The sequence below is a fragment of the Erpetoichthys calabaricus genome, chromosome 18 (genome assembly GCF_900747795.2).
Source record: "Erpetoichthys calabaricus chromosome 18, fErpCal1.3, whole genome shotgun sequence".
In the NCBI taxonomy this organism is placed as follows: domain Eukaryota; kingdom Metazoa; phylum Chordata; class Cladistia; order Polypteriformes; family Polypteridae; genus Erpetoichthys; species Erpetoichthys calabaricus.
The window spans coordinates 30,523,981-30,551,691 of NC_041411.2; the positions used below are offsets into that span (position 1 = coordinate 30,523,981).

Below are 27,711 nucleotides of genomic sequence, written 5' to 3' on the forward strand. Positions count from 1 at the left end.
TGGGAAACATTGGACCAGTGCAGTGCCTTTCACTCTGTTAAAGGTGTTGTAGTCAGTTTTAGTCTGAAAATACGCTCTCCTTGGGGTCACACTATCTCTGTTGTTCTTTATGTTTGTGAGTTTGTGAAATAAATAATCAATAATTTTAATTATATTGCTCTTAAATTTCAAATGTACTTCAGATAGATATCCATCAGATTATCAAACTCGTTTACTCCAAGTGAAGGCCTCTCCCTGCTGCACCAAATGCAAAGCAGAAACCCTGGACAGTGCGCCATTGACTGTGACTATTAACACCAAATAAAATAGTAACAGAACAATATCCGTAACTTCTTAGAGCGGGCTAATTGTTCTTGGAGCAGGCTAATTGTATAAGATTTCAAATTAGCCTTATGTAAAATAATGTGCAGCATTTAGATCATTTTTATTTCATGTCCTGTTAAATTAAGCACATTATAAGGACTTGGGGTCTATTACATGGCACATTAAAAATAGTATTTCTAGAAGACAAACTGCAGACTGAATTGTTTTTTTTTTGCCATACTAATTAAATATGGGATATATGATATTATTAAAACCATTAGCGTATAAGGTAAGTTTGTAAAATGTTCTCTGAGGTTAATTAAAATCCAGTGTTTACATTAAAATGGCAACCACTCTTTTTACATTTTAGAAAGCATAAAAAAACTGAAAAAACACAGACCAAAGAGAAACATTTTCAACTGAAGATGAAATTATAGGCACATTATAAATGAAATATACAAGTATGCATAAAAGAAAAATACGAAGAAAGGTAAATTTAAGAGGAAAAGACTAACAAACCATCCATCCATTTCCAACCCGCTGAATCCGAACACAGGGTCACGGGGGTCAAACCAATGTTTTAAAACGCAATGTCCACCGTGATTTGGACCTCAGTCTTTGGAGTAATTGCTTTGTCCATCTGTTATACAATCACACATTTTTTTTTTGCATCATCATCATTAGCATTTCTAGGTCATTGGCATGATCATACGTGATGGTCTTCTCAGATAAATATGAACCTTAAAATGTCACAAAGCTCTAAGTAGTGTCTGAAAATATCATCTGTACTTCAGCAGAGCTAAAGCGATGTGGAGCAGATAGTCACAGTATGTGGTTTGCAATGAGAAGCCCATGTGCTCAGTAATAAGTCTATGGTATCTGAAGACAGATGCAGAACGAAAAACATTAGGATCAAAGGACTACATGAAAAACTAGAAAGTCCCAACTAGTGAAATTTGGAGCATAATTTTTTTTTATCTGAAATACTGAGGTAAGTCTTTAGCGTCAACTCCAAGATCTTAACTGTCATCATCACCTATGTGGGTTGAGTGCCTTGAAGCTGGGACACCTCATAGTTTGATAAACAAAGAACTAACTAAACTAAGAAATCTTGAATTTTTATCTCAGACAGAAGGAGGAGATCATAATCAAAAACAGCCAAATCCATATATTACCAGATTTCTCTGCTGCAGCCTCTGCAGCAGAATCAAACAGTGCCTATGTACGGCTAAAATCAGGTATTGTCTTCTGTCTGTGGCTAGACTCACAGTACCACTTGAAGGTCAATTCTATATCTTTCTGTCTGAAGGAAGTGGAACAAGAGCTTAAACAATTACAACAATCTTTAAAGCAAAAAAAAAAAAAAATTTAATTTCACTCAGGATCATTAAACGTGTATTAGAAAGCTTGATTGTGCTAAACAAATAATCTGTAATGCATTATATGTTTGTTAATGACATATTATTTACTTTAAAGCATGACTTTTGATATTTTTGTATACTTACTAATATTTACTTCTGTCATTTATTGCTTTGTTTGATGATCTTCGTATTGTTCATCGTATCGTATTGTCACTGAATTTAAAAAGTGAGACAGTGATAGTGACCGTAACAGCATCCGGAAACAGCTTTTCTTAATCTTCTTTCAGTTGCTCACTTGTGTTCACTTGTGATGAAGTATACAACTTTTTGAACTGCCCAAATGCCAAATTTAAAAGATGCACAAGACAAAAGGTGAAAATAGCCATGCTTGTAGTATTTTGGGATCGATCGATCGATCTATCTATCTATCTATCTATTGATCTATCGATCGATAGATAGATCAATAGATAGATCAATGGATAGATAGGTCGATAGATAGATACTTTATTAATCCCAAGGGGAAATTCACAATAACTATAACATCTATCCATGCGTCAGTTCATTTACTGAGCCCGACTTTACTGTAATGGCATCTAGAGCCGATAGCAGATCATGATGTTATCACCTTCAGGGTAGGAAGAAACTTTAAAAATGGTGTTAGTCCATTGCTGGGCATAATAATGCACACACCAATTTAGAGTCATTCTCTAGCCTAATACACAGTGAGAATTACAGCACACCCGAACCTGTCCCAGCAGCACTCCATGTAAAATACCAGGACAAATTTAGTCGCACCCGGATAATTCAGTCAACGATTAACTTAATCTGTTCATCATTGGAGTGTGGGAGGAAAAAACAAATACCTCATGAAAAAATAAATTTCTTACAGGCAATGACGAGATATGAACTGGAACACAAGATCAGCAAGACAGGTAATCACAATGTGGGAACATCGCCCCTCAAATAGCTACTCTAGATTTAAAAAAAAAAACGAAAAAACACTTATTTTTTTTAATAAATTCCAGAAATGTGTAGAGAGACTCCACCAACAACTCTCTTAATCTAACTTGCATTCTATATAAAAATGAAAAGTTTCTTGATAGGAGCAGTAATAAATATATAAATAAGTGAATTTCCCATTGGGATTAATAAAGTATCTATCTATCTATCTATCTATCTATCTATCTATCTATCTATCTATCTATCTATCTATCTATCTATCTATCTATCTATCTATCTATCTATCTATCTATCTAATACAAGTTCTGCAATTTCAAATCACATCATCTCATAAATGCTAAATTGCAGGGATAATTTTAGAGGCATAGTAGACTTAAAATATTAATATTTAACTCAGCCAAGACAAACCCTTATTCTTAATAGTTAACCTACTGAATGAAACAAGAGGACACTCTTAATAAAGTTTCTCTGGACATAGGGCACTAAACCACTTCACTATAATGGTTACCTGATAATACAAATTGTGAATATACGAGGGGGGACCAAAAAATAACCGGAATTTTGTTGTTGTTAGGTTATTTATTTATTTCCGGTTATTTTTGGGTCCCACCTCGTAGCACCAACCTAACCTTAACACAGTTGTTTCCACATTATTTGTGCTATCCATTCATTTCACAGTAACACTTGTCAGTCCTCAAATATGTGCTAACAAGCCTCAATCAACCAATATACAACAACCTTCTGTAAGACATCCACCAGAAGTATTGTGCTCTTGTGTGCGTGGAATAACTGTTAAGTTATGCTTGATCAGCCATTCAATCATATAAGAGAACACATTACACTTGACCCAGGTAAAGTGCATTCTTACACAGTTATGTCTCCCATGTTATTACATGATTTGACCCCTTTCTTTTGCTGTATAACAGAAAAAAAACTTTATCTTGTTCAGCACAGCAGACTGATATATACAAGAGTGTTACTAAATACTACAGGCCATAAACATAGCAAAGAAAATATAATGGAGGGCAGGACAATATTTTAAAGAGCTAATGTGCTGTGCCAGTGAGTTGTCTACACTAAACACTGTGACACCATATTCCCCTCAAATGACAGTAACAAATGAAAATTTAAAAAAAATCCCAGCTGTTGAGATGATTGATCTAGCTAATCTTGATGTTCAAAATCAAATTTTAAAAAACTTTACATAGATCTTGTACAACAGCAACACACTTTACAGAATATTTAAATCATAGCATATTTTAATCAGCAATGCTGAATTAGTCACAGTAATCATTTTTGTCATATTAATCATTGTCACTAAAAAGCATTAAGTCAAAACAAGTCCTTTCATGATAGTTTTAATTGACAAAAATGCTAGTAATTAGCCAGAATCTGACAACGTCTCTCAATTAACTAAAATGAATTTTATTGACAGGTGTGTTAGAATTTAAGCCTTGTGTCTGCTTTAGTGTATTATTAATGTCAAGAAATGCATTCCGTGTGTGCCACAACAGCATTTTTAGATTACAATGACTCCTCAACCTCCAGTTTTACCATCTCAGTATGCAGAGATCTGTAGGGAAAGGTTCAAATACCAGGTGTGTCATTTTGGGGTATAACACTTGGAGTACAACTCAAGAAAAACACTTGGTGTACAAGAATATATCTCCTGGTGTTCCTCCATTAATGGCATGTGAGGTTCTGTCCCATCTCTGTTGCGCAAAAATTATATAAGTAGTAACTTGCCTCAATAATCTAAAATATTGTCGAAATGTTTATACAAGTAGAAATGTCCACTTAGTTATCATACTCAAATTTTGCCAATTTTCCACGGTACAATTTCTTATCTAAAAAAATATTTCTTTTTGGAGTTTCTTTGTACTTGGCATCACTAGCCTGTTCCTTGGTAGGCCTTTCGACTCTGCAGTGTTCTACGCAGACCTTTGCTCATGTTTGCGCATGTCAAGTCTGGATTGTTTAGTTCTATCTTGGGACTTGAAAGCTTTGGCACTTTTTAAGGGACCCGTTGGTTGACTTTTTGCAATGCAATTTAAAGCATGCATGAACTTTTACATATTTATGTTCTTGGAGTTGTCATCAGCACAATTGCAATCAAAATGCTACTGAAACACAGTACGACAGTACAACAGCAGACCAGAGTCTGGCCAGACAATGCAACCTCTTTACTTCAGAACTGTTTTGCAAGCACTTATTGCAGCATGTTCAGAGGAGCTCCCACATATGATAATTTTCAACGAGTACACAAATTCTGTTCTTGGCTATATAGAGAAGTGGATGGGTGATGTCACAGTCATCAAAACCTTCACAACTCGGGTGATTCAGAAGCCGTGGATGATATCAGGGGTCTGGAGAAGGTTAAGAATCAGGGATGCTGCCTTCAGATCAGGGGACAAAGAAGCCCTCAGGTTGGCAATAACTGACCTCTACCAAGCCATCAAGAAGGCTAAGCGGGAACACACAGGAAAAATTTAGGGAAAACTTTGTGACTCCAGAGACAAAAGACGCATGTAGCAGGGGATTCAGGCCATGATGGACTATAAAATAACACCACAGGTGGAGGTCATCAATGCCTTCCTCCCTCACAGACTGAATGAGTTCTATGGAAGGTTTGAGGCACTGAATTATATACCTGGGAAAACCATCCCCAACAAATCCCCCCCACGATGATGATCAGGTGTGCTAGACTCCAGCTGCCATGAACAGCTGCCGCGAGGAGGACACTGAGCAGTGTCAATCCACATAAAGCTGCAGGACCTGATAACATGCCTGGTTGGGTGTTAAAAGACTGTGCTGCTGAGTTAGAAGGTGTTTTTACAGACATCATTAATATCTCTCTCCAGCAGTCTGTCATACCTACACAGTTTAAGACTGCCACTATCATTCTTCTGCCCAAGAAAACAACCTGCCTCAATGACTATCGGCCTGTGGCACTGACCTCTGACATAATACATTTCTTCAAACAACTAGTCATGGGTCACATTAAAGCTAGCCTCCCACCTTCACTGGACCCCTTACAGTTCATGTATTGTGCCAGTTGGTCCACAGATGACACAATCACACTTGTCCAACACACCATTCTATCCCCACCTGGAGAAAAAGAACAGTTATGCCAGAATTTTGTTTATTGACTTCAGTTAAGGCTTTAATACAATCACCCCACAGCAGCTAATAGTGGAACTTTTTATGCTTGGATTAAACACCTTTCTTTGTAACTAGATCTTTTCAGAAAGCAACAGACAGTACGTGTTGGCACTAAGACATCACACATCATCAAACTAAGCATGGGAGCCCCTCAGGGCTGAGTGCTCAGTCCATTGCTCTTTACTGTGCTAACACTCGACTGTACTGACAAATCAAGCAGACATCAACTCATTATATTTGCTGATGATACAACAGTAGTAGGACTCACCAGTAATGAAGATGAAACATCTTACAGAGCAGAGGTGGAACAATGTGTGGGGAGAACAATCTGTCCCTTAATTTAAACAAGACAAAAGAGTTGATTGTGGACTTCAGAATAAAGGTTGAACATCCCCCACTACATATCAGTGGCTCCCCTGTGGAGAGGGTCAGCAGCACAAAAGTCTTGGGTGACTATGTCACTGAGGATCTCTCCTGGACTCTCAATACCACACACCAGGTCAAGAAAGCTCAGCAGAGGTTGTACTTCCTTAGGAGGCTGAAGTGAGTTAGAATCCCTCCTCCCATTCTCACCACCTTCTACTGGGGCACTATTGAGAGTGTCCTGACCAGCTGCATCCCCATCTTGGTTCGGAAACTGCAGTGTGTCTTACAGGAAGACTATGCAATGTGTGGTAATGATGGCTGAGGGGGTTATTGGGGTCTCACTCCCCTCTATTGGGGACATTTTTAAGGACAGATGCAAAAAGAAAGCCCTCTGCATAGTGAGAGACTCCTCACATACCTCTTATGAACTGTTTGATCTCTCAGCGTCTGGTAAATGTCACTCCATAAAATCGAGAACAGCCAGAATGTGCAATAGCATCTATCCACAGGCAATAAGACTGCTAAACTCTCTTGAACATGTACATAATCAGCCAGTTTTCTGTTTTTAGCCATAGTATTTAATTGCCTATTTTACATAAGTATTGGTTGGACTTTGTAGATTTAGCATTGTCTTGGTTTACTTTTTTCTGGTTTTTCCCTTTCCCATTTTGTACATTTTCTGGTCTTGAGCAACACAATTTCGCTCTACCGTATTTTAGATATGGCTGGAATGACGAATAAACTTGAACCATACTTTTCATTTTCACACATTTAACTTTTTGTTTGGATGTCGTTTTGACATAAAGTTCTTGTCTGAAGAGTTCAGACATTAACTGAACATTTTTTTTATCTGGTATCTGTTTTTTATATCTGTTCAGATATATTTTGCAACTGATCCAAATCTGGTAAGTCTATCTTGAATGCGCCCTTTATGCAAAAAATGAATAAAAAGGAATAAAACAATTTGTCAGACAGATGCCACCTAAAAGATGCTGTTGCTGTTGTATTTCACGTAATATCCATGCAGGTTGTCCATAAATTTGTAAGATCATAATGTAGTACTTGGGTGTTTTACTGTGTTAGCCATTATGAATGTAGTAATAAAAGGTGTCATTTTGATTGACTTCTCACTAAGATCATAATGGAAAAGTAGAGAACCAAGAAATTAAACATCATACATGTTGGTTTGAGCACATTAATCACTGCACAGCAAACAGAAATGGTGAGCACGATAAGGACGGTTTTATGGCAAAACTATCATTAGCAGAGTAGTATAAATAATTTCTGAAAAGTTTTAATTCAGTTTTTGTTTTGATAAGCATAGTTCTCTAACAAAATCAGATGTGTCACATATGAGTAGAAAAAATGTGATCTGAGCTGCAGTATATACAGTATGTAGCCTTTTCTGGTTTCAAAAATCAAACACAAGGTTGTATGCTGTGGTTTAGTGTTCATGAGAAGGAACGACAATCTGAAACAAACAAAAAAGATAATTATAATTTCGTTATTTATTAACAATAATAAAAAGTAATTCAGGAGATTAAATAGACCAAACTAGATCATAACTATTAATTCTAAAAATAACTGCCATGATGGTATATATACTGTATATAAAACCTAATTACAGCAAAACCAGACCTGTACTAATGGAATCCTAAAAAAAAACTTAATTTCTGGCATTAATGCTTTTTTTTTCTACTTTATTTCAAATTCATCTGCCTCTTCACTGACATGAGAAGCTATTCAAACAAACGTTTTTTCAGAGAATAAATTAAATTAAACCTGTGATGTGTTTGTCCAATTTGTTGCAATTTGAAGAAAACTGCTATAGCACTGATATATAATAATTAAACATTTTGAGACCTCTAGGTTATTATTAATTTTTTTCCCCAAATACTGCATATCCTTATTTCTGCTTCAATAAGGTTGCTTGCCACATATCTTTATAAATGAGCTTGTCGTCATCTGCAATGGAAAGAGGAAGGCAGGGAGGACAAGGAGAAGAAACCTTCTCTATCATGCACACCGCGATGCTCAAGTCACCTGATGTACAATACAGTAATCTACTCCAGTCTACTCCAGTTATGACACATGTAGCCTTTCGCCAATTCCCACTCCCACTTCAATCACAGAAATTATCTTTGGAAGTTTGGCAAAGGCTTGTTGGAAATGTTGATCTTGTACAACCTACTTGCTTAGATGTTTTCTTTTCTTATCATGATGGGTCCCTTCACTGCCAACTAGCTAACTTAAGCAGATTGTAAGTATTATCACACTCACAGACTGTTGCCTGTAGCATCACATCATGCGATGAGACACACAGGTTGTTCATTGTTTCTCCTAGTCTAAAAATGCACAAAATATAATTTTTATTTTTAAAAAATTAAATATATACAAGTATATTTGTGGCTGCCCTTTAGTTATAGAGACCTTCCTGCCTCATGAGGGTTGTGGGAACATCCACTACTCCAGTGGGTCTAATAGAGGTCAATTACGGAAGGCTACGTGTTCCCTTTGTTGTCTCTTAGGTCTATAAACAATGAAAGAATGAAATGATTGGAAAATTATAAATGGAAAGCACTTATTTTACTCTCATTTGTATTCTTCTTCATAAATTTATGTTGGTTCACTCAATGTTTCTGTGATTTCATCTCACAACCCAAATATATCCATGCTTGGCTAACAAGCAACTCATCCTTAGGTGAATGTGAGTGAGTGAGTATAGGTGTGCAAGTCTATCGTGCTGTGGAAAGAGGGTAGGGATACGACATGGCAGAGACCAGAAAATGAAATGTTCGTCAGAAAACAAACCCTAACATAAATCCCAATGATCCTAGGAGCTCTGTTGTCCGGAGCTTTATGCCCCTGGTAGGGCCACCCAAGGCAAACTGGTCCTAGGTGAGGGATGAGACAAAGTGCAGTTCAACACAACCTCCTATGATGAATAAAATATTTGGACGGTGTTTTCCCTCGCCCGGATGCGGGTCACTGGGGCCCCCCTCTGGAGCCAGGCCTGGAGGTGGGGCTTGATGGCGAGCGCCTGGTGGCCGGGCTTGCACCCATGGGGCTCGGCCGGGCACAGCCCGAAGAGGCAACGTGGGTCCCCCTTCCCATGGGCTCACCACCTATGGGAGGGGCCAAGGAGGTCGGGTGCAGTGTGAGTTGGGTGGTGTCCGAAAGCAGGGACCTTGGCGGCCCGATCCTCAGCTACAGAAGCTGGCTCTTGGGACGTGGAATGTCACCTCTCTGAAGGGGAAGGAGCCTGAGCTTGTGCATGAGGTTGAGAGGTTCCAGCTAGATATAGTCGGGCTCACCTCGACGCACAGCTTGGACTCTGGAATCAATCTCCTTGAGAGGGGCTGGACTCTGTACCACTCTGGAGTTGCCCCCGGTGAGAGGCGCAGAGCGGGTGTGGGCATACTTATTGCACCCCGACTTGGAGCCTGTACATTGGGGTTTACCCCGGTGGACGAGAGGGTAACCTCCCTCCGCCTTCGGGTGGGGGGACGGGTCCTAACTGTTGTTTGTGCGTATGCACCGAACAGCAGTTCAGAGTACCCACCCTTTTTGGAGTCCCTGGAGGGGGTGCTAGAGGGCATACCTTCTGGGGACTCCCTCGTACTGCTGGGAGACTTCAATGCTCATGTGGACAAATACAGTGAGACCTGGAAGGGCGTGATTGGGAGGAATGGCCCCCACGATCTGAACCCAAGTGGTGTTTTGTTATTGGACTTCTGTGCTCGTCACGGACTGTCCATAACAAACACCATGTTCAAGCATAGGGGTGTTCATATGTGCACTTGGCACCAGGAAACCGTAGGCCTCAGTTCGATAATCGACTTTGTGGTTGTGTCGTCGGACTTGCGGCCTCATGTCTTGGACACTTGGGTGAAGGGAGGGGTGGAGCTGTCAACTGATCACCACCTGGTGGTGAGTTGGCTTCGATGGTGGGGGAGGATGCCGGTCAGGCCTGGTAGGCCCAAACATGTTGCGAGGGTCTGCTGGGAACGTCTGGCAGAGCCCCCTGTCAGAAGTAGCTTCAATTCCCACCTCCGGCAGAACTTCGACCATGTCCCGAGGGAGGTGGGGGACATTGAGTCTGAATGGGCCATGTTCCGTGCCTCTATTGTTGAGGCGGCTGACCAGAGCTGTGGTCGTAAGGTGGTTGGTGCCTGTCGTGGCGGCAATCCCCGAACCCGTTGGTGGACACCGGCGGTGAGGGATGCTGTTAAGCTGAAGAAGGAGTCCTACCGGTCCCTTTTGTCCTGTGGGACTCTGGAGGCAGCTAATAGGTACCGGCAGGCCAAGCGGAATGTGGCTTCGGTAGTTGCTGAGGCAAAAACTCTGGCATGGGAGGAGTTTGGGGAGGCCATGGAGAACGACTTTCGGACGGCTTCAAGGAGATTCTGGTCCACCGTCCGGCGTCTCAGGATGGGGAAGCAGTGCAGTGTCAACACTGTATATGGTGGGGATGGTGCGCTGTTGACCTCGACTCGGGACGTTGTGGGTCAGTGGGGGGAGTACTTCGAAGACCTCCTCAATCCCACTAACATGCCTTCCAATGAGGAAGCAGAGCCTGGGGACTCGGAGGTGGGCTCCCGCATCTCTGGGACTGAGGTCACCGAGGTGGTCAAAAAACTCCTTGGTTGCAGGGCCCCGGGGGTGGATGTGATACGCCCAGAGTTCCTCAAGGCTCTGGATGTTGTAGGGCTGTCTTGGTTGACACGTCTCTGCAATATCGCATGGACATCAGGGACAGTGCCTCTGGATTGGCAGACCGGGGTGGTGGTCCCACTCTTTAAGAAGGGGGACCTGAGGGTGTGTTCCAACTACAGAGGGATCACACTCCTCAGCCTCCCTGGAAAAGTCTATTTGGGTGTTTTGGAGAGGAAGGTCCATCAGATAGTCGAACTTCAGATTCAGGAGGAACAGTGTGGTTTTCGTCCTGGTCGCGGAACAGTGGACCAGCTCTACACCCTTAGCAGAGTCCTGGAGGGTGCATGGGAGTTCTCCCAACCAGTCTACATGTGTTTTGTGGACTTGGAAAAGGTGTTCGACCGTGTCTCTCGGAGAATTCTGTGGGGGGTGCTCCGGGAGTATGGGGTACCGAACCCTCTGATAAGGGCTGTTCGGTCCCTGTACAACCAGTGTCAGAGCTTCGTCCGCATTGCCGGCAGTAAGCCGAAACCATTTCCATTGAGAGTTGGACTCCGCCAGGGCTGCCCTTTGTCACCGATTCTGTTCATAACTTTTATGGACAGAATTTCTAAGCGCAGCCAGGGCATTGAGGGGGTCCGGTTTGGTGGACTCAGGATTGGGTCACTGCTTTTTGCAGATGATGTTATTCTGTTTGCTTCATCAGGCCGTGATCTTCAGCTCTCTCTGGATTAGTTCGCAGCTGAGTGTGAAGCGGCTGGGATGGGAATCAGCACCTCCAAATCCGAGACCATGGTCCTCAGCCGGAAAAGGGTGGAGTGCCCTCTCAGGGTTGGGAGTGAGATCCTGCCTCAAGTGGAGGAGTTCAAGTATCTTGGGGTCTTGTTCACGAGTGAGGGAAGAATGGAGCGTGAGATCGACAGGCGGATCGGTGCGGCGTCTGCAGTGATGCAGGCTCTGCATCGGTCTGTCGTGGTGAAAAAGGAGCTGAGCCGCAAGGCAAAGCTTTCAATTTACCAGTCGATCTATGTTCCTACCCTCACCTATGGTCATGAGCTATGGGTAGTGACCGAAAGAACGAGATCGCGAATACAAGCGGCTGAAATAAGTTTCCTCCGCAGGGTGTCTGGGCTCTCCCTTAAAGATAGGGTGAGAAGCTCAGTCATCCGGGAAGGGCTCAGAGTAGAGCTGCTGCTCCTCCGCATCGAGAGGAGTCAGATGAGGTGGCTCGGGCATCTGATCAGGATGCCTCCTGGACACCTCCCTGGTGAGGTGATCCGGGTACGTCCAACCGGGAGGAGGCCCCGGGGAAGACCCATGACATGCTGGTGGGACTATGTCTCCCGGCTGGCCTGGGAACGCCTCGGGATTCTCCCGGAAGAGTTAGAAGAAGTGGCCGAGGAGAGGCAAGTCTGGGTATCTCTGCTCAAGCTGCTGCCCCCGCGACCCGACCTCGGATAAGCGGAAGAGGATGGATGGATGGACAGATGGAACTTAAATACATAAAGTCAGTCCTATTTTATGACTGAGCCAAAACAATAAGAAAAAATTGAAATTGGTTAATCAAACCTAGGATTCTCTTAACCAGAAAAGTCTAAATACAAAAGAACCATACAACAACAAGCACAGTAACAAAACATGGCATCAGAAAGAGAAGTGAAACAAACCTTTTGTCTTTGGAAATGTTTTAAATAAAAAAGTAAGGAGCAGAAATTGCTCTTATGTGCAACAAAACCCCATAACTACAAAAAAAGACTGCAAAAGATTCAATTTGAGGGTTGAAAAAAAAAAAAATGAAAAAGCAAGCAAACCTTAACACGAGTCATTAATGGACAATCTATTCAAGGCTGATTCATTCATTGTGCAGATGAGATGTGCTCTGACATCCTAAAGGTGCTCAAAATGTGTCAACGTATGTAAACGTGAATATCCATTGTCGGGCTGTGACCATTAGAAGATACGACTATGTCCAAATTGGTATTCTTCTATTAGCTGTCCCCACAATCTAGCTCCATCATTGTGGACCTTGTGGTGTCACAGTGTAAACTAAATGTATAATTAAAGACAGAAGTACGGTTCTATAGGGGTATCACATTAGCAAGTTATGCAGCCAGAAGGAGAGAATGGAGACAAAATGAAACAAGTAAAGTTGATGAACATTAAGTATAAGTTAAAGGAAAACAAGAAATGCTAAAGGTAAAAATGTTACCCGAAATTATGAGCTACATGTGAATAACCATAAAATGCACTAAAGCCTATTTAAAAAAAAAAAAAGAAAAAAAAAACAGGAAACAAAAGTATTTTGACTCACAAGCAAATGACAGCTAAGCATAATTTTTAATGCAAAATATTATGTCGAACTGTCCCTTTAATATACATAACAATAGTATTTTAAATAAGCATATGCACTGTGTTAAACCGCTTCCAAGCAACATGAGACTATACAAACGAGAGTTCCACAAGCAGGCTTGTTACAAGCAAACATACATGTGTTACATCTTAAAGTCTTTGTCTTCTTTTAATCTCATTTAGTCTTGGTTGTTAATAATCCTATGAGATGAGCATTCATGATGGTTGGCACATTCTTTATGGGCAGCCACCAAATCCCTTTTTAAGCCCTTTATGACTTCAGGGTTAGCATGACTCGCTAGTTATGGAGGTCTTTGCTTTTACAAACAGGAAGAAAGCCATCTGCTCTCGTATTACTTATGTGGTCTTGCTAAGCCACTGTGGTGCCACCTGCCAAATCCAAGCGTGCCAGGAAGTGAGCCTCTGATGCTCCGATATGACCTGCTTTTCCAGTAAAAATGATACACCCTTGCAAAATATAGCACTGTAGAGACCAACTATTATTTTAGAAACTAAATTAATAATCTGATGAATTTATAGGCAATAACATTTTTTTACAGCAGAATTGTTTCACCATACATTGTCTGAAACTGAAGCACAAGGGGAATTATTTCCTTTTGATTTGAGTGGATTTTGGCTCTGAAATGTACACAACAGAAAACTGAGTAATTCAAAGATTAGGACATAAAAGAAATTACATACGATCATGAAAATGAATGTATTTACTACACCTTTAGGTAGGCTGTTTCATTTAACTAATGCAAAACAGCTATCAGACATCATCACAATCTGAAGGCATGCTGTATCACGATGAGAGCAAAATGCGTTTTAAGTCCGGAATAGTTGAAGAAATGCTTAAGGCTCACACATGTAATGAGGACATCTGCTATGAAAATATTTTGCAAGTAAATTGCTGCACTCATTTGTAGCATTCTAACATTATATTCAATACCTTTTTTTGAGCAATTAGAAGGGAGTAAAGGTAAGAGATTATAACAATTGGTTATAGAGGCTTAAAATAAGCTTGTTTTGTAAGATTATGTTAGACAAAAAAGAAGTAATGTCATAACCTCAATAGAAAACACTGCTAATAACAAACTCCTCAATAAATCATGAGAAATATGAATATTGTTACAATTTTAATACTTTAAAACTAGCAGTCTACTACAACCATGTCCCAAAAATTTTGTGGTTAGATTTGTGGTGATACAGAAAAATAAGCTACAGGTCAATGCCACCATAGGGAGGAATTATGATATATAGCATATTTTATACATGCACACTGGTCTATTTTGGATTTTTTGTTATCAAGAATCCATTTTTGAGGTTTCATTTTTCAATCTGATCTTCTTTGAAAAAGATTTATGTTGTTCCCTTCTTGTTTTCGTTGTTTACGTGACTCATTTTGGATACATCATATGATTGCAATCATTGTGTCTCTGACATCACGAAAATGTCTTAACAGTGTGGCAAAGGCGCTATATAGGCATCGACCCGACACAGACTGACAACGGAGGCACGTGTAAAATAACCAAAAAAGAACTTTTATTTTTTCTTCAGCCGTGGGGCATGTCTTCCCCATGAACCCCACAGGCACCAAAGAAAAGAAAAACCACACCACAAGTCACACTCTTCTTTCCACTCCTCCCAGGGCAGCTTCGTCGTCCTCCTCCCGACTCTGGCGCCCGGAGTGGTGACTGTCGGCCTCTTTTATAGCCCACCCAGAAGTGCTACAGGTGCTCGTTGACCTACTTCTGGCTGTACCTCCGGATGTGGCTGCGTTCCTGCCTAGATGGGCTCGTTAGGCCGTGCAGCTCCCCCTGGCAGTGGCCAAGGAGCCCAACAGGAATGAGCTCCTGTGTTCCAAACTATTGGCCCCGATGCAACCCAGGCGGGCTGCAAACAAGTATTCCGGGGGACGTAGTGTGCATCCAATGACTGCTCCCCCGGATCCAGTGTCAAAGGGGAGTCCCGACCAGGCATGGCTCCCGGCCATCTGCCACAACAGTTACAGTGTAGGTTATCCCACAGTGGATAAGCAAATCCTTGAAGACTCTTCAACGTGGTTCGGTTAAATGCAATGTTGGCCTTAATATTAGAGGAGATTAACAATGCTAAAGCAGTTATGGCATCTGGAATAGTTTGACCATTTTATTGTTACAGGTTGATTACAATCAGGTACCTTAAATTTATAAATGATATGCGGTTAATTTCAGTGTATTTGATAAAGCCTTGTCAGGGATTTGAATCTAAAAAAGAATGGGAAACCACACAGAAACAGTAGCACTGCTTTGATGCTGGATGCCACCAATTTACAAAACCGAGCGGAGAACTTGCGTATGCAAGTTGCGTATGCTGCTGTGAGAATGTGTATGGCTTTACGCCAAGTTTAGTGAGTGTAGAAATGGTTGTATGCAACATTTTTGTGCGTATGCACCATTTATACATGAGGCCCCTGGTCATTATTACCCTGTTTTATTGTTTTACCCTGTGAAGGCTAATCATACCTTAGAAATTAGCAACTTTAATGGGTAGAGGGTAGTATGTGACCAGTGGATGGGAGATTGAAACTCTGGCTCCTTCCCTACCAGGGGTCACAAGTAGAGAGAGTGAGAGACAGGGAAAGAGAAGGAGAGAGACAGAACAAACTTGAATCCCAGAAAGACAACAAATACACGGCCAAGGCAGGAAGAAAGGCACAAATTAAGGGGCAATGAGCCCTACATGAGTGCTGCATGCCTAGAAGGCCATTGGACAGGATACCATTATGATTTTGTGTGATACAGTAGGTGGCCTGGGTAGAATCATGCCATGTTCTTTTGGGACTCTAGGGAGCAGGTGAACCAGTTGTTACCTGAATCTCCACCAGAGATAGTGAGGCCAGGAAGGAGACATCAGAGGCAGCTAGAAATGAATTGCTAGAGGAAACTATGTCCCAGAGGGGACTGTATGGGCTAGTGTTGCTGTTATGGAGTGAACAATTCTCATTTTGAGACTGCAGGCACTATATTAAAAGCACACTGCAGTCACACTGCAATGACTTGTAAACAAACTGCTTTAAAATCTGTAAAATGTATGCTGTGAGTGTATTTTGTATATTTTCCTTTTTAACTCTATGGATATTTTCTTTTTTTATGTTAGATTGGAATGTTAGACGGGAGAAACAAGAGGCACCAAGGGAACAGGAGAAAAACAGACAAAGCACACATGACAACAAAGTATTCTGCAGATATATTTGTGCTCAAAGCTTTTAGGTAGAAGCAGTTTAGAGCTTCAGATTCCTAGGAGTCCATTTTAGCCAAGATCTTGCATGATCTATCAATATGGCAGCAATGGCCAAAAAGGTCTTCAGAGGCTATAATTGGTTAGGAGTTTGAAGAAAGCACAACTCCTACAAAACCTGCTGGTCAACTTCTGCAGGTACACCATAGAATCCGTCATCACATACTGCATTACAGTACGGTACTCTGCTTGCACCTCCGAGAACAGGAACGTCTTGCAGTGCATCATCAAAACAGCCTAGAAGGTCACTGGCTCACAGCTTCCATCACTGGAAGAAATATACAGAATGTGCTGCTGCCATAAAATCATGAACATATGCAGAGACCCGACCCATCCCAGCCATAGCATTTTCACTCCTCTGCCATCTGCCAAATGCTACAGAGTCCCGTATGCCTACAAGATCGGGTTGAAGAACAGTATCTACCTCAGAGCAGGGACATATTTGAACATACACGCACAGCACTTACCCCAATCCCTGCCCATCAAACACCACCACTACTGAAACCGAACTGGAGCTGTTACATCATGTTTATTCGTATATGTATACATGTCTGACTGCATGCAATCCATTTACAATGGTACTGAATGTATAATCATTGTGGCTGTTTCATTATTTATTCAACCGACCTTCCAGTGCATCTCAACCACTGTAACTGTTCCTTTATTACCTGCCCCTCTCCACTTCTTCAGTGTAGTATCTTATTATTTTACCCAATCGCCGGTGAAGTATTCTGTTGTGTAATATCCATCTAACAATGATGTGCTACTTGCTCTTTTTGCTTCCAGTTCCAACGTCGCATTATTTATTTTGGGTGTATATATTTAATACCCAACAAAGCATTTACAATGTATTTTACCTGTAATTATATTTTATAAGTGTTACTGGTTTTTTTTTTGCATCTAAAGATTTGCTCCAAGCAACATTTCATTATATTTGTATGGTGACAATAAAGGTATCTCGTCTTATCTTATCTTAGAGCTGCCCATCACTAGAGTAGCTAGCCAGTTATCTTTGTGTGACATCACGAAGTCCACAGCCCTCTGTGTGCCTTTTGGCATAAAGAATGGAGAGACAATAGAGAGACACTGTTTCATCAGAGAGATTCTATTCACCTGGACATCCATGCGCTAATCTGACTGTTGAATCTAAAACCTACCCACAACACCTTCTCCTCTGAGACAGATGTTATTACCTTTATCATCAATAAAAGCATTGTTTAAGCGATGACTTTAAAGCAAGGTTGTATTAGTGCGTTACATCCAGACTTTACTATTATTTACTATTTCTATCATTCTTAATAAATCTTATCTTATTCTTAAGAAATTCTGCCATGTTCTTAAATTTCTACAATTTGTTTACATATGCTAAGTGACTGAAATAATAAAGTAGATATAGGGCACCTGGTGCGGGGAGATGGCCACTTTCTTTTCCACATGGTTAGCAGGCTGAGGGAGACATCCCAACAGAGGACCACACAGTAGGAGTTATGCTCAGTGTATCAGTCTTCACGTGTTATAGGTTATTCTTGGGATTAAGGTGTATCAGCCTTTAGGTCTAGGATATATTTGGGGACATTTATGCATCTAGGTTATTTTTGTAGACCAAAGTGTGTCAGCATTTAGGTCTAGGTTATATCCGATGGACATGAAGATCTGTCTAGGTTATTCTCAGAGACTAAGGTAGACATTTTCTGAATCTACTTTTGACCTTTTTAAGTCACAGTAACCAGGAACACTCCCTTGACAGCATTAGACCCAAGGTAGAAACCAGTCCCATTACACACCCACTCTTACTCACACCAGATTAATATAGAGTTTCCAAATACCTGATGTGCACATCACTGGGATGTGAGAGTGACCCCAGCATTCCATAACAAAATGATCATGTACAAATGCTCAACAGATTCACTTTGTGCTTCCCGAATCTAAGCCATAAGAAAATATGTTTCCGTATTGACAAACAGCCGTATCACAACACCATGACAGTAGAAGATGAAAATGAGAAATGCAGAAAAAGAGTGATGGGACTTCAAATACTTTGGGTTCAGTTCTTGGTCACTAAATAGGAGGTATTAAATAAACATCAGGCGAGTTCTCTTTTATCAGTAGTGAATTCTAAAAATGAGTTGAGAAATTCATAGGAAACATAATCCTTCAAAATGTATCATAATATATTGAAATATACAATCCATTAGAAAATATCAATATTTTTAGGACCACCTACCATCAAGTCACATTTTATTTGTCATATACATTTTATACATAAAGTGCCATATGTAGTGTAATGCTTAGTTGCTGTGGCTGTGCCTTTAAGAAGAATATTAAGGACAATAACAATAATAAATTACTTTATAATAGCAAAAATCATTAATAGAATTATAAATATGTGATGATTAATTAATTAAATAACTTAAATAACTCAATATATGAGTTAACAATAGAGCATCATGTATTTCTAGACACATTCCTTATTTAGGATGCAGAAGGATTGTCGGATAAAGGTCCTCCTCAGTCTCTCTGAACTGGACTTCAGGCGTGTGTCCAGCCCAATGCACTCATAACATCCCACCACAACAGCGAAGCACATGATCTTCCTACTTACTGTGCTGTCAATGTAGGCTTCGGTCCATATGATATCATGTTCCTGGTCTATAACTTTGGGGCGGCTTAAGACGTGGAGGTACTCCATCACATTTTCCTGTACGTCAGCCAGAGTAGATATCTGGGTGAAGTATCCTAAAACAAAATCAGAACTGCTTACAAACATTAAGGCAAATCTGCTACAAAATAATTCAAAACTCCCAATACAGGAGTACAATTAAGATGATTAAAAAAATACAAATTTATTTTAAAAAATCATGTAAAGTAGCATAAAGTTTATATAATGAATTTCTTCAGTCTGAACATTAATAACTGTGTTAGATTACTAAATTTACTCCCCACAAATCACCCATTTGTCCATCCATTAACTGAACCCATTTAATCTAGTGTTAATACCACATACCTACTGGGAGCCTATTCCCATAGCAACAAGAACCAGTTTATAGTCATCAATTAAAAAGGTGTAGACATATTAGGGTAAATTGAGGTACCTTTAGAAAACCCCACAAAGACCTCGGAAGAATACCTGAACTTCACACTGGAGGAAACTCTGTTGGGTTTTGAACCCAGCCTCCTGGTGCTTTGAGGCAGCTATGATAACCGCTACATTGTGTTGCACCCCACATAGATTGTTAGAATCATTTTCTATGAAGGCTGACTACATTACCAGGACTATCACTGCAGCATGGAGAATAATATGTGTAGACATCACAGCAGTGCAATACAATTAGATTAATCAGTTACTCACAGCAGCACCTTTCATTGACAGCAATCAAAATAAAGACTATGATGATCAAAGAACTGAATGTATTATATGAACTTGTGAGAGAAGATAAAAACAGAAGAATAAAGTAAAAAAGACAATAGATCAAAGGGCAAGAAAAAAGATTATTTAATTATAGCTGAGCAGATTTGCGTCGTATCAAGACCTGAAGAGACGAAGCATACGGAGAAAAAGAAGTCAGGAATTCTGGAACCTTGATTTACGGTAAAACAGCTTTACAAAATGTTTCACACTTCCTTGTATTCTTGTGACATCAAGGAACACTCATACTCTCTGGGAACATAAGGGCAAGCTGTGAAGATCCAGAAACTGGCTGAATAAACCGTGCAACTATCCAGACTTTTAATTTGTGATCAGTGGGTTCTAAGCTTAGTGCCGCTGTAGGGGTCATTGACCCTAAAATCAATTTTCTTTGCAGTGATTTTCTCCATGGGTGTACTGCAATGATGACAGCAGTTTGCAGTGTTTCCAGTTGAATACATTTTGGACAGCAAAGTTGATGTGCTGAAAATGCATTTCAAGATATTGTGAATTGCCTTTTTAAACAGTTGTTAAATAAAAAAGGAAATCAAAAAGCTGCATGTAATTTTGTACCATAATTGACTTCATTTGAAATAAGGATGCTTACTTTTTTAACATGAATCTATACTTTTTCTATATAATTCATGTTTCAGTTGCCCACCAAGAGAGCACAGATGGACATTTGCGTGCTGGTGTTACTTGGTGGTGGAAGAAACGATAGAAGCAAACTTACGCTGTCTGATGATGTCTGAAACGTCAGTAACAATCGCATGCGTTATTGAATTTAAGTGTGTTGAAAATAAAAAAGAAAACGAAACTGGCATCCCTGCCAAATTAATGTAAATATGAAATTTCCAATTCAGTACTATGGGATATAGTAGTTTTAAAATGTAAAAAACAAAAAAGAAAAATGAATATTTTATTTTCTGCAGTTGGCTATAATAATGTACCTACAGTATGATTTTACAGTCACAAGATCAATACTCTTAGACGAATTTAAAAAAAATGACCCAGTAAAATGGCTTTACTCTAATAACAGTAAGGTACAATACTGAAACCTGATGGTACATTTTAATTTCCTCCAAAGTTATTCGTTAAAGGTCATTACATTATAACAGTGTTTAATACAGACCTTTATTAGCACAAGCCATCCACTTGAGGTTATAAGCAAATGCTGACTCACGTCCAATTAGGTATGGAAATATTCGAACCTGGAAAACAAAGAAAAAAATATTTTAGGTCTTGAAAAAAATGTCTGCCTACCATTATGGGAATTGATTTGCAAGGGATACAGGGGGCAACGTTTTTAGTTGTACTGAGAATCACATGTCCACTTCTTCTCTGCAGAAAGCGAGCAACTGAACTGAAAAGATATCTGTGACCCCAGGAAAGCTCCACCCCTTCAACTGTCTCTTCCAGCCACAGGACTATATAACACCCAAGAGACCTTTGACCCAAGGAAAGCTCCGCCCCTTCAAATCACAAGACTACATAAAAACCATGGACGCTCATCAGATGACCTCATGAACATATCACAGAAGGTGCTGAATGCTAAAGGCTGCACTGGTGTTGTTCTGAATCTTTATTCTCACATTTCTTTATACCACCTGTGCCTTTAAATGTTTTTCTTTTCCATTAGGGTCAAATAGGTGCCATATATGTGTTTTAAATCTTAATGATTTCATTTACTATTTGAAAAAATGAGAAATTATTGTAATTAAAGAAAATCTAAATATTAATCCAATGGCATACATGATGTTTTGGTGTTAGATCAAGACATGAACGCATTTGCCATTCGTATTTGAAATGTGAGAATGTCCTCTGGAGGATTAATATTGCTGTATATCAGATTTGTCCTTCTGACAGAAAATCAAAGGGTTTTTAAATTATAAATAAATGAGACATTTCCTTACAACCTTGATAAAAAAATCCAAGATTCTTCTTTCAGGAAGCACATTTCCTCTATAGTCCGTGTCTTTTATTATAATACTTCAAGCCAGGAATGTTCCATATTCAAGAGTGTATCAACAATAGCATCTGACCCTGCTAATACTGAAAAGTAAATAATATTTCAAACCACAGTAACTCAATTGTGATTGGATTGTGCTTCAAGGGCCACAGCTGTTAAGATGCCCATGTGTTTAACTAAGTCATTTGCTTGCATCAAAAATGCCAGCATATGTGATTTTAAGTACTTGAGTGAATATGTAGGTCAGATATTATCCATAGTGCCTTCAACCTGTTTCAGATTTTTTTAATATACTTTATTAATCCGTGATTCCTCATTTCTCCATGAAGAACCAGTTCATTTGAGAAGATATGCTGTGTAGAATTTGAAACCGGCATGACTGACCTTTAGAAAATTCAAATGTCAACTGTTTCAAATTGCTGGCTGATTTAAAATAATTGCTGCTGTCCTTAATCACTTACTTCATATTTTGCATTCTTGAATTTATTGTACTGTATATTAGCTATACATGTCTAACACTGTGTTGCAAAAACGTCCACAACTTAGACTAAACCTTACTTTTAGGATACTGGTGAGGAGACTCACACACCAAGATGTTGTCAAAAGGTTAAGTGTCTTTATTCACAAAAAAATAAATATATATGAGCAGTAAATGAAATGAAAAACCTAGTCTAACAGTCCAACTCAGAAAAATAAGGTTGAGCACATTCAACAATTGAAAACCATCAGAGGAAAATAATATACAAAGTCATTCACATGCGATTAGATTATTAATTCCATGGGAAAATTTAAAAAACTTGACTTGAGAAAAGTATATAATCTTTATATGACTAGGTAGGGGGAGATTAATACCCCACTTCAAACTAAAATCAAAGTACAAAATCCGTCTCATTTTGATTGTTTTTTATACACCAACACTTTACTTCAGACTGCCCTATTTCCTTTCCTTGTGTGAATACCCCCTTCACCAGTTCCGCACAATTAACCACCAGGGTATAGTTGGCACATGCCATTTCCAGTTGGGATAAGCCTCAATCGCTCCGTAAAAGTATGATAAAATTAACTGCAGAGAAAAAAAAAATGTCGTAAAACTTTCTTTGTCTACTATTGTAATGAGAAGTCAAACAAAATGACAGCTTTTCTTGGCTAACTAAAAAGATTACAATAAGCAAACTTTCGAGGCAACTCGGGCCCCTTCTTCATCTTGTCTGAAGAAGGGGCCTGAGTTGCCTGGAAAGCTTGCATATTGTAATCTTCTGTGGTGACTTCTCACCACATCCATAATGGCTAACATCCTTTGTCTACTATTAAAAATACATATACACCCTTTCTTCTCAATTAAAACCAGGAAACTCTCTGTAATAGACTATTAAAAAGATACTAAACTTACACTCGCTCCCTGATAACATGAGGTTAAATTGAGACAAATACTGTCAACTTTTACCTTAAAATCTTACAGAATCCATTCCTAAGATTTGTCTACCTGTCCTAGCAAGACCATCTCCAAGACTGTGGCTTCAGCACAAGCCATGCCTCATTAGAAGTCAGAACTACAAAAAAGTAAATGTTTGTATTTTTTTCCATTTTTACTTTCTCATATATGAAGTACAGTATAGGGAAAGTATTGGAATCATCAAAAACATTCAATTTCGATATGTTGATGAATCTCGACGTTTTAGACCTCCCCAAGTCTGAAAATACCATTTTTGGAATTATGGTGTGTGTGTATACACACAATAACTTGAGTACACTTCACTTGGGTCAACCAAATTTTGTATACAGTGATCCCTCGCTATATCGCGCTTCGCCTTTCGCGGCTTCACTCCATCGCGGATTTTATATGTAAGCATATTTAAATATATATTGCGCATTTTTTGCTGGTTCGCGGATTTCTGCGGACAATGGGTCTTTTAATTTCTGGTACATGCTTCCTCAGTTGGTTTGCCCAGTTGATTTCATACAAGGGACGCTATTGGCAGATGGCTGAGAAGCTAGATTGCTTACTTTTCTCTCTCTCTTGCGCTGACTATCTGTGATCCTGACGTATGGGGATTGAGCAGGGGGGCTGTTCGCACACCTAGACGATACGGACGCTCGTCTAAAAATGCTGAAAGATTATCTTCACGTTGCTATCTTTTGTGCAGCTGCTTCCTGAAACGACATGCTGCACAAAAGCTCGAAGGGCACGTATTGATTTTTGACTGAAAAACAAACTCTCTCTCTCTCTATCTCTCTCTCCCTGCTCCTGACGGAGGGGGTGTGAGCTGTCGCCTTCAACAGCTTTGTGCCGCGGTGCTTCGCATACTTAAGCCAAACAGCCCTATTGATTTGTTTGCTAGAGATTGTTTTCTCTATCTATGTGACATTCTGTGCTCCTGACACGCACTCCTTTGAAGAGGAAGATATGTTTGCATTCTTTTAATTGTGAGACGGAACTGTCATCTCTGTCTTGTCATGGAGCACAGTTTAAACTTTTGAAAAAGAGACAAATGTTTGTTTGCAGTGTTTGAATAACGTTCCTGTCTCTCTACAACCTCCTGTGTTTCTGCACAAATCTGTGACCCAAGCATGACAATATAAAAATAACCATATAAACATATGGTTTCTACTTCGCGGATTTTCTTATTTCGCGGGTGGCTCTGGAACGCAACCCCCGCGATGGAGGAGGGATTACTGACACAAGTGTTAGGTACAAAATGTAGATTTCTATCAACTTTTGAGCTATTTCTGCTACCCGTAAGTGGTACTTTTTCATTCATGCAGCTGCAGAGTCCGATTTATCCAACTTTACTTTTATAATAATTGTTCAATAGATTGTTAATTTGATTTGATTTGTTGTTGATGGTTCTTTAATGTACATAAAATAAAAATATAATCATTGTCTTGCGGTTTACTCCTCAAATATCCATCCCCATTTCTGAGTATACGAGAAAGTCTAGGGGAGACCACTCCTGATTTTTTCTTAACACTTAAGTCATGCAGAATTTACTACTTGTTAAATGAAAGTACCATACATAACACTCCTAAAAAACCTGCAGATTTTTAAACTGGTAATTCCTCACCAGATAACTTACAGGAACATTTAATCACTTCTTCCATTACTAATATCAGCTATACTACCTTTTTAAATTATGTTTTATTCTTCATTAACTTTTATTCTCATTGGATGCATACTCCTTTGTGCCATGGACTCTCTATGTTGTTTTCATTTGCATTTGTATAAATTAATTTAGCAGTATCATGTTTAGTCTAGGATATGCTTTGATTCAAATATAATCTAGCTTTTATCTTTATTATTATATTTAAATATATGCATTTGGTAAATATATATGCATCTACTAAATTTCCCCTTGAGACAAATAAAATACTATCGCATAATTAGTTTATTAACACATAATTATGCTGGTATTATCTTGAGTATTCTCACTTTTTTTTTTTTTGGTTTGCTGGAGTTTTTGTGAGGTTAAACATTTTCTGACTTTTCTTTATCTTTAGGTGTTTTTTGGATCATGATGTGTATTAGAAATTAATGGTTTCCAGTTTATAGCGTTTTGTTTATTTAGCATATTATAATATTTGAAAACAGTAAATAAGGAATGACTTGCTATAAACAAAAATTAATATGCTCATTCAATTAAAAGTAGTCCCAGCTGAACTACTGAGTACTTAAAAGCAGTTCTTAGCTGAACTATTGATCATTTCTGGTCAATTAAAAATGTTAACCCTCCAGGCTAGATTGAGTGAGGCAGAAACAAAGAGATGCAAGTGTCTACTGTGACGATGCAGGATGGCTCTTTGCTCCCTCTTCCATTTTGGGAGCCTCTTGAACCCGACACTGCCGATAGTCATGACCAGGATGCACCTGGCTAGATGAGGACAAACACACACCAAACCATGAGAAGGTGAAAAAGTGCTCCAATGCTTTTAATTCAGAAATCAAAAGAATCTGTGTCCATTAAAGTGCAGAGCTAAGTTCAATAAATAAAAACTCCATAAAAAAGTGCAAGTGGAGGTTAAATATTAATTAAATAAATATTCCTTTAAAAGTTGAGATTAAATCCAACAGTGTAGGAAACCTCCTCTTAAAACCGTCCCTAGTGCAGTCCATTAATACCTCCATCTCCCCAGCTTATCCTGTTACAGTTGAGGAGCCGCCCACCCAACAGACTCAGCTTTCTTTCTTCTGCAGTCTACAGGTCCAGGTCCCTGCTGCTTCCATGGCCACACAGTACGGCTCCCAATCCGGACCTAGGCTTGGGTCTTTCTCTCCCATAGACAACGGAAAGGTGCACCATCGAGTTTCTGTCGCTAACTCCCACTGCCTTCCTGGATTTATGCAGAGCTGCACTCTTCCTGCTCACTCCCACTCCCTTATGTGGCTCAGCAGAGTGAACCATCACCACAATCCCGAGCGTCGGCCACACGCTGTCCTTCTGGAGCTCTCGTGTACCTCCTCCTCCTCCTCCTCCTGGCTGGCTGTCTCCTCACTCCTCTACTGGATTTTTCCTGCCTGCTTGACACTCTCTACTTTAACCTCGCTTTGTTTCTTGTTCTTTTCCTTCATTCTCCTTTTTGCTCTTGCGCTCCCCTTTATATGCTGGGGAGTGGTTGCAGATGCAATCATTTGATTGCTGCCCTGGGCTGATATTGAGACAATCAGACCACCCACATCTGCTGGCAAGGCAAAGCATTGGATGGTTGACAGCCTCACACCAACCTGGAGACGACCCGTCTTCCCAGAAGATCGTTTGCACCTACTCCACTCTCCAGTGCGAACGCATCTAATGATTTATTTACTTAAAATGTCCACTTTCTCTGACCCACAGACCCGCTATACCACATCTACACGAAGCTAATCTTCACTTCACTGACAGACAATGTTTTCAGGTCATACAGAGACTCTGGCGAGATCACGGTATGGTGCATTAAAGAGTCAAAGGACATGATGTACTCCATAGAACGAGGGGAAATGCACCTATACATCCAAATTGAAATAAATCTTTAAAATCCTAAATGAGATATATATCTTCTGTACAACTACTGACATCTTCTAGCCTCTTGTATAACTCGGAGGACTAACTTTTTAAATGTTCAGACTACAGTTGTTTGATTCCAAAGCCTGCCCTCTATGCTGGTCTGTGGTAAATCCCTGAGAGATGGACTTCATCAAAAAGATGAAAATAAATTTGTAATTGAGTAAAACTCTTTTATAACATAAGTACAGGTAATAACACTAGCCTGGAATTGTACAATATTAACAACAGGTTCCTATAGTAGATATTTATTCAGCTCATCCCTTTGGAACAATATTTGAAGACTACAGCTTTTCAGATATATTATGGAGTAAAAAACAGCCCCTCACTGGTGAACCCACCCATCTGTCCTGAAAAGCAGAAAACAGAGAGCTTGTTTCTCAAGTGAAGGGTCACTTAGGGAATGGAGGCACAGGCCACCAGGGTTCCTTTGTCAGTAAAGACAGAAACATGAAGAGAGGAAGCAAATGAAAGGAAAGAAAAAGGATGGACCTGGACAAGGAGATGATCTGGGCAATTCAAGTTCTAAATGCAAGAGATTACAGAAATAAGTTTTCCAAGTGAGGGGAGAAGACAGTTCAAGATGTTCCCAGCATGAAGGTAATAGTACTTTGCTGCCAACGAAGCCAACATTATAAGTCTCTGCTGGAAAGAAAGATAAAGAGGAAAAATCCTGTAGTATGAGCACTTGAGGAGGCATGGAGATTTGGCAGGAAGGAAATGAAGAGAGGGAGTCAGCAACATTGGACCAAAGAGGAGCAATGGGGGGACATGCCTAGAACATGTGGAGGAAGACTCTAAAAGCACTGAAGGAGCAAAAGAGTCAGAGGATCAGGGGCTAGATCCTCGGATTTGTGGGGGAAG

At 39.8% G+C, this 27,711-nt stretch overlaps 1 protein-coding gene across 4 annotated transcripts in view; it reads right to left on the reverse strand.

The window, feature by feature from the left end:
- The window catches only part of cacna2d3a (calcium channel, voltage-dependent, alpha 2/delta subunit 3a), a 624,026-nt gene that overhangs the window by 230,609 nt on the left and 365,706 nt on the right, over positions 1–27,711 (reverse strand). For all 4 annotated transcript variants that reach the window (XR_007933861.1, XM_051921047.1, XM_051921048.1 and 1 more), the window contains exons 12-13: positions 20,978–21,056; positions 19,042–19,175 (exon numbers count right to left, since the gene is read on the reverse strand). Coding sequence is in view for 3 of the 4 variants with exons in the window: in XM_051921047.1 (XP_051777007.1) it covers positions 19,042–19,175; positions 20,978–21,056 (213 nt within the window). In the remaining variant the exon portion in view is untranslated. The remainder of the gene's footprint in view (positions 1–19,041; positions 19,176–20,977; positions 21,057–27,711) is intronic.